Source organism: Danio rerio, chromosome 20 (assembly GCF_049306965.1).
Source record: "Danio rerio strain Tuebingen ecotype United States chromosome 20, GRCz12tu, whole genome shotgun sequence".
Taxonomy (NCBI): Eukaryota; Metazoa; Chordata; class Actinopteri; order Cypriniformes; family Danionidae; genus Danio; species Danio rerio.
In genome coordinates this window covers 24,360,303-24,372,482 of record NC_133195.1, presented here as the reverse complement: position 1 = coordinate 24,372,482, position 12,180 = coordinate 24,360,303, and the positions used below count along the sequence as shown (strand labels likewise).

At 35.8% G+C, this 12,180-nt stretch overlaps 1 protein-coding gene across 31 annotated transcripts in view; it reads left to right on the top strand.

Annotated features, from left to right (window-relative positions):
- Nucleotides 1-10,586, top strand: part of daam1b (dishevelled associated activator of morphogenesis 1b) — a 180,091-nt gene extending 169,505 nt beyond the window's left edge. For 4 of the 31 annotated variants that reach the window (XR_012395605.1, XR_012395585.1, XR_012395603.1 and 1 more), the window contains 3 exons: nt 6,240-6,410; nt 9,114-9,934; nt 10,212-10,586. Coding sequence is in view for 5 of the 31 variants with exons in the window: in XM_073932725.1 (XP_073788826.1) it covers nt 6,240-6,410; nt 9,114-9,326 (384 nt within the window). In the remaining 26 variants the exon portion in view is untranslated. Of the gene's footprint in view, nt 1-6,239; nt 6,411-9,113 lie in introns of all 31 variants that reach the window. The other 27 variants (XR_012395602.1, XR_012395581.1, XR_012395598.1 and 24 more) reach the window with 10 other exon arrangements.
- The last annotated feature ends 1,594 nt before the right edge of the window (nt 10,587-12,180 follow it).

Here is a 12,180-nt window from a genome sequence, read left to right as displayed (position 1 = left end):
CTAGTCTAAAAGATAAAAACTAAGGAACATTCATTATTGTTAACATTAGCTGTTTATTCATTAGATGAACGCAATGGAGAGCTCGCATTCAGTCACATCACTACCTGTCAAGTCTGCTTGTGGCAAACCATTTTCATTGAGGAAAACGAACACTGTAATGATTGAACGTAACATAATTAAACAGAAATGAGTATGCCGTGCATACTGAGGAGTAACAGGATAATGTGAAAATGGAATTTACATGATTATTAGCCCACTTCATCAGTCTTTACATACCTACATTTTCAGTATTGATATTCATTCATTTTCTTGTCTGCTTAGTACCTTTATTAATCCAGGGTCGCCACAGCGGAATGAACTGCCAATTTATCCAGCACGTTTTTATGCAACCCATCTCTGGGAAACATTCACACACTCATTCATACACACACTCATACACTACAGACAATTTAGCCTACCCAAGTACCGCATGTCTTTGGACTGTGGGGAAAACCGGAGCACCAGGAGGTTGGAGGAAAACCCACGCGAACGCAGGGAGAACATGCAAACCCCACACAGAAACACCACCTAAGCCGAGCTGAGGTTCGAACCAGCGACCTTCTTGCTGTGAGGCAACAGCACTACCTACTGCGCCACAGCGTCGCCCAGTATTGATATATTGCGTTTAAAGTACACAATGCATAAATAACATATAACAAAACACAACTTCTGATGGAAGTGATGCCTGTTTTTCTGAGCATAGTAACGTAGAGTTTTTCTCATGTGTGCTCACTTAGTTTTTCCCTCGCATCTGCCTGACAGGTTTTGAATGTAAGCCACATGCACCTCAGAACTGTTCACATTAACGGTGTTCATGCTTAATCAAGCATCAGCAATGTGTATCGATTGAAAGGGTTATTGTAGATGAATGGGTTGTTTAAGGTGCATGCTCTGGTGCTCCTTGATCTTCAAAGGCCAGCTGGAGAAGCGTCCCTCTGCGTGCAGGAGATGACCTTTAACCTCTCGCTGCGAACGCTTCCTATGTAGTGACCCTGGCACTTTCACTGGCCCCTGGGGGTCCCACAGGACATCTCTTATTGAGTTTGAGAGCTCCATCTGTGCGGAGGCAGGCAGACGGTTGTTAAAATGATCATTACACTATGTCTTCCAGTCCTGTTAGCGGAAACGGTGACATAAAATGTCATTGTTTTCTTTTTTAGTTTTTGAAAGGCAAAATGCAACATTGATTGTGCAACATTTAATAGTGTGGGACCGCCAACTTATCCAGCATATGTTTTACGCAGCGGATGCCCTTCCAGCTGCAACCCATCACTGGGAAACACCCATATGCTCCCATTCACACACATACACTACGGACAATTTAGCCTACCAAATTCACCTGTGCCACATGTCTTTGGACTTGTGGAGGAAACCAGAGCAGCCAGAGGAAACCCACACAAACATAGGGAGAACATGCAAACTCCACACAGAGATACCAACTGACCCAGCCAGGACTCGAACCAGTGACCTTCTTGCTATCAGGCGCCACAGTGATGCCCAGAAGGCTAAATTATTAATGATATTTTAGTATTTATGTTTAATTATCTATTAATAGTTTGAAGAATCTTTTACTTTCATTTTAATTGATGGTTTAACCCTTTTGTTTTGTTTTGTTTGATGGTTTAACCCTTTTGTTTCTGGATTTTTGACATATTTTCTTGTTTTGTTGATTAGGTATTTAGCCAATTTTAACCCTTAGTTTTATTGTAGCCAATGCTACATTTTAGATTTTTTAATAGAATTTGTAATGTTTGTTAATAATAATAAAAAATAAATAATAATAGAAGTAACGGATTGTGCTATATTACTTAACTTTCAAAACATCTATTTTATACATTTTATCTCTTAAATTGTTGTTTGTCTTCATTATGTTGTCATGACAGTATCACTCTGACATTTTTAATTTTATCCCGATGATTAGTAATTTAATTTAGTTTAATATATTAATTTGTAAACTTTTTTTTTTTTACCTAAAAGACATATAAAGCCACACTTAAAAGCACAACGACACACCACACACCACAAAAAATAGCTGTAAACGAACAGTTTTCTGTATTTTGTCATTCATGTTTTTATTTATTTTTTATTTTCCTCCATTTATTTACTTTTGAATTGATGTTTGATGGTTCCTTTAATTTGATGTTTCTTCATTGTTTTTCTACTTTAAATCTTGAAAAGTTCTAAAAAGATACTTTTATTAACATTTTTTATAGTTTAAACTTTAAAGTATAGTGTAAAGTAATATATTGTCTGGGTATACAGTTGAATACTCAGAATTTTAAACCCTTTTGAATTTTTCTCCTTTAAATATTTCCCAAATGATGTTTAACAGAGCAAGGAAACTTTCACAGTCTGATAATATTTTTTTCTTCTGGAGAAAGCCTAATTTGTTTTATTTCAGCTAGAATAATATAATATAATATTTTTTAAAAAACATGTTAAGGTCAAAATTATTAGCCCCTTTAAGCTATTTTTTTCTGATAGTCTACAGATCAAACCATAATTATACAATAACTTGCCTAATTACCCTAACCTGCCTAGTTAACCTAATTAACCTAGTTAAGCCTTTAAATGTCACTTTAAGCTGTATAGAAGTGTCTTGAAAAATATCAAACATTATTTACTGTCATCATGGCTAAGATAAAAGAAATCAGTTATTAAAAATGAGTTATTATAACTATAATGTTTAGAAATGTGTTAAAAAAAATCTCTCCATCGAACAAAAATATAATGTTTAATAATAATTCAATGGGGTAATAATTCTGACTTCAACCGTATTATTTCTTATTCAGTTATTTATTTTCTTGTCGGCTTAGTCCCTTTATTAATCTGGGGTCGCCACAGCAGAATGAACCGCCTACCAACCAATCAGAGAAGAGATGGATAAATAATGGGGAAGGTTGGGGCGAATCCCTTAAACAAAGATTGTCATTTCTAATTTTACATAACCTTTTGTGTGTTTGTTTGTTTAATTGTTGAGCTAAAAAAAATGAAATTAAACGTTTTAATTAATTGTGAATTCATCAGATTTTTAAAGGGTCCTGAAACCGTAAAACAGATATAAATGTGTGGCACAATGCTAAAAACACTATTAGGACACATATTTCACTATCGAGTGAAAATGTATTATTTTTGTGAATAAAAAACGTTGAAGTCCTTTTTGTTTTTATGGTTTTATTGAAGTACATTACGAAATGCAATATATATATACCCTTCATAAGAAAAAGTTTGAGCACCGCTGGTATAGCAGGTATAGCAGAATACTCTTCAGCTCCAGCCTAACCCAGATCTCCTGTCTGAAGTCTGAAACAGATAAGAGCAGATATAAAAGCAAGGCGAAGGAGGGATAAAAACCTGGTCCTTGGCTCAGGCACATGCAGGCCCGCTTCTCCATATGGCAGTGATAAAGACACATCAAAGGCATTGTGGGAAGGCGAGGCCTCGTCTCCTGTGGTGAAACGGCACGAGGCAGCAGCAGAGCAATGGCACGACTCCAGTCCCCTGTGTGTTTACACTGTAATCAGTCACTAGAGAGATCTGGCTTAACAAGAGTGCTTTATGCCCGGCTACCGGTGACCGGATAACTAGCAGTGCGTCACACACTTCATTTACTACAACTTCATTAGACTCCAGCTGTTTGTTGTGCTGCTGTTTGGCCATTACACCACACTTTAACTTCTTTCTTAGTTCACACGCTCTTTGCAGTGCTGTAGTTGTTATTTATTAGTCTGTTTTTTTTTTTTTTTTAATTTGTACTGGCCTTGTTTAATGTTATATCTTTTAGCAGTATAAACCTTTAAAGATTTGACCTGTTCCTTTTTTTAACACTAAGTATTAAGACGTTTCTACCGTGTAAAACCCAAAAAGTTAAGGTAACTCAATCCATTTGAGAAAACCAATTGCAACAAACCATTTAAATTCAAAAACTGATCCTTATGAGTACTGTGAACTTAATCCATTTGAGTAAACAAAGCAATTTGAGCACAGTAAAACCCAATAAATGAAGAGAACTCAAACCAACTGAGTTCTGTAAAACCTAACAACTTAAGGCAACTCAAACAATTTGAGGAAACCGATTGCAACAAACCATTTGAGTTAAAAAACTAATCTACATGAGTATTGTGAACTTACTCCATTTAAGTTGAAGTAATGAGGTATTTAATAAACTAATTACCTTCAACACTGTGTTCAAAACTCTTTTCAAATGAGTAGAATTAATTTTCAGTCAATTAACTGAAGTTAGTTAACTACCCTCATTTTATTTGATAAAGTTGACTGTTGGGTTTTACAAGGTAACAATATGGGACGTTGAACGTTAAGGGGTTAGTACATTCACGTATTTTATGTGGCTTTTTTGTGTGTGTTTAACGATGATCTTTTTTGGAATAGATTTTCATTATATTAACGTTTTTAGCGCATCGTATTTGTGATTTACCCTGATCTAACTTGTAATAGCCATTGAAGCCAGTGTGGTAATAAACATTACACTACTACATTACCATTGCTAATACAATTTCTTAGTGATCTATCAATAAAATAGTAAATATTTTTTAAATATATATTTCATTAATTTTCCTTCAGTTTAGTCCCTAATTTATCAGGGGTTGCCACAATGGAATAACCACTCAACAACCCCCAGCCGCAACCCAGTACTGGGAAATGCCCATATAATCACACATTTAGACATACAGTTGAAGTCAGAATTGTTAACCCCTTTCGTTTTTTTTTTCCTTCTTTTTAAAATATTTTCCAAATGATGTTTAATAGAGCAAGGAAATTTTCACAGTATGTCTGATAATGTCTTTTTTTTTTTTTTGGTAAAAAGTCTTGTTTGTTTTATTTCGGCAAGAATAAAAACAGTTTTTAATTTTTTAAACACCATTTTAAGGACAAAATTATTAGTCCCTTTAAGCTTTATATTTTTTTCGATAATCTACAGAACAAACCATCATTATTCAATAACTTGCCTAATTACCCTAACCTGCCTAGTTAACTTAATTAACCTAGTTAAGCCTTTAAATGTCACTTTAAGTTGTATAAAGTGTCTTGAAAAAGATCTAGTCAAATATTATTTACTGTAATCGTGGCAAAGATTAAACAAATCAGTTATTAGAAAAGAGTTATTAAAACTATTATGTTTAGAAATGTGTGTGAAAAAAACTCTTTGTTAAACAGAAATTGGGGGGAAAAATAAACAAGCGGTCTAATAATTCAGGGGGGCTAATAATTCAGACTTCAACTGTACTCACGGCTAACACTATGGCCAATACTACGGCTAATTTAGTTTATTTAATTCACTTATACCACATATCTTCAGACTATGTGGGAAAACAGAGCAAACACATGGAGAATCAATCAAAATGAATGCTCTTTCCAAGACATTTTCTTTCCAAAGGTGTGTTTATTTGCCTAAAGGCAGGATCAAACTGTCAATCACAAGAAATCCACCAATAGCAGACCACAGTGATTTAAGGAGCCAATTAGTTACTACTTGTCAATCAGTCCTACCTGTGTCACTCAAATTGAACACATATCTATGGTTATATCTATGCTGAACATTGGTGTGAACTGTGCTGTAAATATTACCTTTATCTAGCAACATCATAGCATGATATGTAAATTATTAAATACTTGGGTAATAAGAGTTTACAACAAGGTCTTATTTGTTTTCATTTACAACAATGAACAAGATTTTCTTACACCACTTATTAAACTTTATTAATGTTAGTTTAAAAAACAGCATTTACAGTAGTTTACGTTTGATTGGCTAATTATTGTTAATCAAGTTTATTAATCTAGGTAAATAATGAAGGGTCTAATAAACTAATGAAATGTTACCAATAGTTATATTTCACTTTTTCAAATACTTCTAAAATGCAATACATTTTTCGAGCAATTTTATTACTTTTTGAACAGTTACATTTTCTCTCGGATGCATTTGTGAGCAGTAACCACAATGTATATTTCCCCGAAATCTCAGAAACCACAAATGGACTAAAATTATAAATAAACCAGTAATTTAGGGTTATTTAAAAAAAAAAAAGCACGTATAGAATATGCTCCAAGAAAAAAACAAAGAATTTCATTGTTATTCCTTGTTGTGTCTATAAAACATTTGAAAAGTGTTTTGGCATTAAATAAGTTTTTTCAGGATTTATGTTGAAAATGGCTCTCATACGAGTTCTGCTTCTGTTCTCTAGTTCATCAAGACAGTCAAGCACTTCGGTGAGGACGCTGATAAGATGCAGCCTGATGAGTTCTTTGGGATTTTCGACCAGTTCTTGCAATCCTTTGCAGAGGCTCGTCAAGAGAACGAGAACATACGCCGGCGCAAAGAGGAGGAGGAGCGCAGGGCACGAATGGAGGCTCAGGTCTGACATTTAACATGTTTTTTTGGAAAACATAAATGATAATAATAATAATAATAAATTATGTATTAAAGGCACAGTATATAAGTTTCGGCTGTAGAGGCTCTGTATTCACAACAAAAACAAAGGTATTTATTTTGTACTTAGGTACTTAATAAGTACTTAAAATGACACAGTGACTGAGTGTTGCAATCATGGGAGTTGTGGTCTTCATTACATTCTGTGGGACTCTGACTGCAGAAATCATATTTATGAATAAGCTGATGTAGAGTAACAAGGAGTTGATGTGAAATGAGATGAAGCTATTGCTGATGTAAAACAAGTAAGACACAGTATGGAATCAGCTGAGCTTTATTATGCCACAGTCGACTGCTTCCGTTTCTTCCACTTACGATCATGTGGTGAAGAAGAACCCCTGTTTTATCATAGTAGGGTTGCATGATACTGGAATTCGGTATCAATTGATACGGAAATTTAAAAAATGTCTAATTCACGCTTATGTTTGAGCGCTATTGTGCACATTCTTAAACAGTGCTGATTTACCTAATTTCACCGCTGTTTACTGATTGAAAATACAGGGACACTTAAGCGTTTAAAAGCCACAATTCATCAGTGGATTGCTCATATGTCAGCTTATAAATAAACTAGCTGATGCACATGACTATAAAATGCTCAAGTGTCCCAGTATCTGTGGTTATACTCAGTAAACATGAGGGAGTTTGGAGAACTGATGACCTTCACAACCAATTTCTCACAGTCATTTCTGTAAGCACGTAAATACAATGGCAAATCAGAGGTGTTTAAGAATGTGCTGAGTAATGCTCAAATGAAATGGACGTTTTTAAAACTTTAGTATCATTTGGAACCGAATTCCAGTATCGTGACAACCCTATAATAAATACATTTTAAGATTCTGTCATAAAGCTGCTCTGTGTAGTCTGATAAAAAGCAAAACATATTAAGCCGCCCTTGGTGTTTTCATGTTTTCTACAAAACCAAAAAGGAAATCGAGGGTGTATGACATCATTGGTGTGTCTGGATCATTGTAGTGTCTGGATTCAGTCTGAGTCAACAGTTAAAACTGCTTATTTTACTGAATTTTTTTTTATATTGTTTTTAAACATTTGGAATAACATGAGAATAAATAACACTGTTCATGTGGCTTTTGGGTGAATTTTGGTTCTAGTGGATTTTAATAGGAAAAAATCATAAATTTTGTGACTTTAATACGTTTTATAACTTGTGCGTTTTCCCTCCTGAAAGAAGTTTAATGCTCATTAAGCTTCTGAAATGTCTGCTGTATCATCACATGAGGAAAAAAAAAAAAAAAAAAAAAAAAATATATATATATATATATATATATATATATATATATATATACTAAATAATGTAACGTAAAATATATCAAATTAGAAACACTTATTTTAATTTCTTTGTGTAACTAATGGCATTTTTATAAAAAAAGTTAGCTTTCTAACTGGTTCAGTTAGACTTACTGTAAAGCATAACACGAGTGTATTTACTTAAGATAGATACTCTGCAACGACAGATATTTTGACAACTGCTCGTGTATACTATATAATTCTTTTGCAGACTGTCTAGGTTATATTGTGTGATGGAAGGATTGTGTAAGCGCGGGCCAGTTTGAGTCTAGCTGTAACCGCCGTGCGGCCGTTCAGTATGATTCTGCCTATACCAGCTTCTGTTACTACATGTACAAGTGTCTCAGTGATGAAGACTGTTTAAATTGTATTTTTTGTTTTACGATGAGTTTGGTTAGCCTATCTTTGACTGGACGGCTCTCGCGGTAGTGCCGAAATAAGGAACTGTCCTTGGAAAATTGGGACATCTGATCACCCTTATGGGTGACTAAAACAGGGCTATTGAATATTTTGATTGGGAATACTTAACATTATTGACGAGAGAAAGCATAATGCAAAGAGGCGTTTCCCTCGTCATAGCACAAATTAATTCACCAGTCAATCAAGGGCCCCCTTCTTCCATGGGCTCTGGCGCTTCAGCCCCATCTAGCCCTTATGTTAATCCGGCCCTGCGTACAGTTTGCATTGTCTACTTACATTATAAATGCAGATTCAGATTAATAGCCAATTATTTTTAGATAAGAATGAGGCCTAAAACTGAGAATTCTGGAATGTGTGTGCTTTTTTCTACATGAACATTTATAGGTCATATCTGACCTGTGCTACATAAAAAAAGAGAAAACAGACCTGGGTCACTTTAATCATGTAATACAAGTGTGACTTAATAAACTTGCAGTATAATGCTGCACGCCATGATTTTCCCAAGTATGATGCGATGCTGGATTAACATCAATTTTGATCCTGGAACATAATTTTTGTTTGAAAATGTAATCCATACCTATTCCCTATCCCTAAACATAACCATAACTTTAAATTATCCCCAAATTCAGAGGGGAAGAAGAGTTGGCTAGCAATCATGTAGCAGTGCATAAACCTAACTGTAAGCCTAACTTAACATAATTGATTAACATATCTCTTAATACTGATTGGCTGATAGGAATGTTGTTGCAGAAACAACATTATATTTTAATCCAGGAAAATGTCTTACTTGGTGAAATCGGTAAAGTTGTATGATGCCTGAGCAAAAACACTTAAGTCGTCTTCACTCTTCACCCACTCACTTACAAATCTATCATCTTCCCTTGTTTTTTGGTCATCTTTACAGCTAAAGGAGCAGAGAGAGAAAGAGAGGAAGGCCCGGAAAGCCAAAGAGAACGGAGAGGACGACGGCGGCGAGTTTGACGATCTTGTTTCGGCTTTACGTTCTGGAGAGGTTTTCGACAAAGACCTGTCGAAGATGAAGCGCAACCGCAAACGCATCAACAGCCAGACGTCAGACAGCGGCAGAGAGCGTCCCATTACCAAGCTCAACTTCTAAAACCACTGAGACGCATTTCACTACAACCAAACAACCTCCCTGCAGTGGCGAATGTCTGGAGAACATCTCCGATTGAAAATACGTAAATAAATAAATAAACACAATCCCGGGTAGCGGAGGTAAGCATGTCTACCCGAAAACGATAATAAAAAAACTGAAAGCAGAGAGAAAAAAGACTCTCAGGATTTAAGAATACGGCTGCCAAATGAACTTAATTTAATGATTCATTTCGTCATGAGTGCTGGAGCACCAGGACTTTTATTTTTTATCGGAGACTGAGACAAATGAGAGTTTGCTGTTCGGATATGAGTCGGAATCTTGTGTTCATTTGCCTGCAAATATCTCATCAATCTCTTACTGTAACAAAAACAAACGGCCAAAAGTGATAGCAACTGTTGGCATGCTTAACCCTTCATTTCTGACTGATTCAAGACGAATAAACGAATGCTTATTTAAGGAAGTGTAATGACAAGCTTCTGTACATATGTCACTGAAAAGCTGTATAGTGACTGAGGGGTTTGTTCATTTTTTAAATAATACACATAGAGTGTTTTAAACACCCGCTTCGAATGTTATCTCTCGATTGAATGGGCGTCAGTGGTTTTCCGGTAATACATATGGGCCAGTAGGAGCCTTCTGCGCCTACTGGTAGGCTAATCAGCAATACTAATAGAGAAGACTCCAGATCTGTTTTTACATTACTGTGGGTTTAAGGTTGAGGTAGAGGTAGTAGATGTTCATGTAATACAATTAATGGGAAAGTTAATAAATATTATATTATTTATCATTTTTAAATATAATAATAATAATTATTGTTAACTTATGTAATCTATAGCTGATTAACCATGTAGATGGATGGTAACAGCCTTCCGAGCCTACCAGTAGGCGCAGAAAGCCCCTACTGCCCCATATCTATCAGCTGATAACCACTGACACCCATTCAATTGAGTGATAGCATTCAAATAGGCTGGTTTTTAAGGAATAATACTGACTTCAATAACCAGGGCTGCGGGTTGCTTATTTCAGAAAGACGACTGCATTGTGATATCCGGTACAGTTCAACTGAGAATGATTGTTTGTTTGTTTTTTAAAGGTTTGTTTTTAGGGGCTTCTGGTGCCCATGTTGTCTTAAACACTGTGGATGGTCATTGTACAGACTCTATGCAGTTTCTGATGTCAAGTGTTGGTCTCTCTGTCTGAGGACTTTTCATGTGAAATGTGGTTATATATAAATATTTAAAATGATCTGTAAGTTAACTGGATCAAGGCAATACTTTTCTTTCTTTGCAGTCTTCCCTCCTCTCTGGAGTCTCTCTTGGCTTTTTTTAAATGAGCAGCCTAGTTGGATGGTGTGAAAGAGTTTCCTTTTCGGTGTAAGATACCTCCGTTGGACTTTTATAATTTAAGGAAAACACAGCCTTCCATTGTAGGATGAATCATGAGAGAATAAATGGAAGAATCTGAAAAGAAGTTTCTGGGCCAGTGTGTTTCCAATATGAGTCTAATAATATCAATGTTTGTTAGAAAATGTCAAACAAATGTGGTTAATAAAACTCTAGGGTGTGTATAATAGTAATAGTAATTTCAACCAAAACAGTATCATTACACTTTTCCTTCAGGTTTTGCTTCATGGGGCAAATAGCTGTCAGATGCTGCACCCTGCTGGGCTCTATTAACTATTGCAGTGTGTGTGTGTGTGTGTGTGTGTGTGTGTGTGTGTGTGTGTGTGTGTGTGTGTGTGTGTGTGTGTGTGTGTGTGTGTGTGTGTGTGCGTGTGTGGAGAGCTTTGAAAAAAGTTAAATCGACCCAATATTTAATCAATTAATTCATAATAATTCAATAACTTGTAGGATTTTTTTTCTATAGCTGTATGTCTTGTAAAACAATTTTAATTATACAACAATTTTATAGTTATAGGCCAGTAATTATTATTGTCTTTTGGAAACCATTCGTAATTGTATTCTTTATTATTATTATGGTGGCTTGAAAAGCCAACATACTGTTATCTCACTTAAACTTATTATTATTCTGCTTCTTTCTTCTGAGACTAATTTTAAAGTCTATCTCCTCCTAACCCTTTCAAGCTTCATACCTCAAACTTTCGTCAAACCTTCAAACTGGTCTGACTCGGGTTGCTATATCTTTTCCGACTGATCCGACTTTCGGTTTTCCGAAAAACGACCCGGAAAATTCCCAAAATTCCCATTGACTTAACATTGGGTCAAACTTTGTGACCTCATAACTCTGCATTAGACTGTCCTACAGACTTCTAACTGGGCTCATTTAACTCAGTCTAGCCAGCAGCCAATAACTGATGACCTTTAAACTTACTAGCCACTCCCTAGCAACCACTTTTGGCACCCTAGCAACTGTCCCATAGACTTCCATTGTAAAAGACTGCCATTGACTTAACATTGAGTCAACCTTTGTGAGCTCATAACTCTGCATCAGACTGTCCTACAGACTAGAGTCAGGCCCCATTCAACTCAGTCTAGTCAGCAGCCAATCACTGATGACCTTTAGACTTACTAGCCACTCCCTAGCAACCACTTATGGCACCCTAGCAACTGTCCCGTAGACTTCCATTCAAAAGACTCTCATTGACTTAACATGGGATCAAACTTTGTGAGCTCATAACTCTGCATCAGACTGTCATACAGACTAATGGCTGAGCTCATTTAACTCAGTCTACCAAACTGCCAATAACTGATGAGCTTTTAACTTTCTAGCCACACCCCTAACTACCACATACTGCACCCTAGCAACTGTCCCGTAGACTTCCATTACAAAAGACTCTCATTGACTTAACATGGGATCAAACTTTGTAAGCTCATAACTCTGCATCAGACTGTCA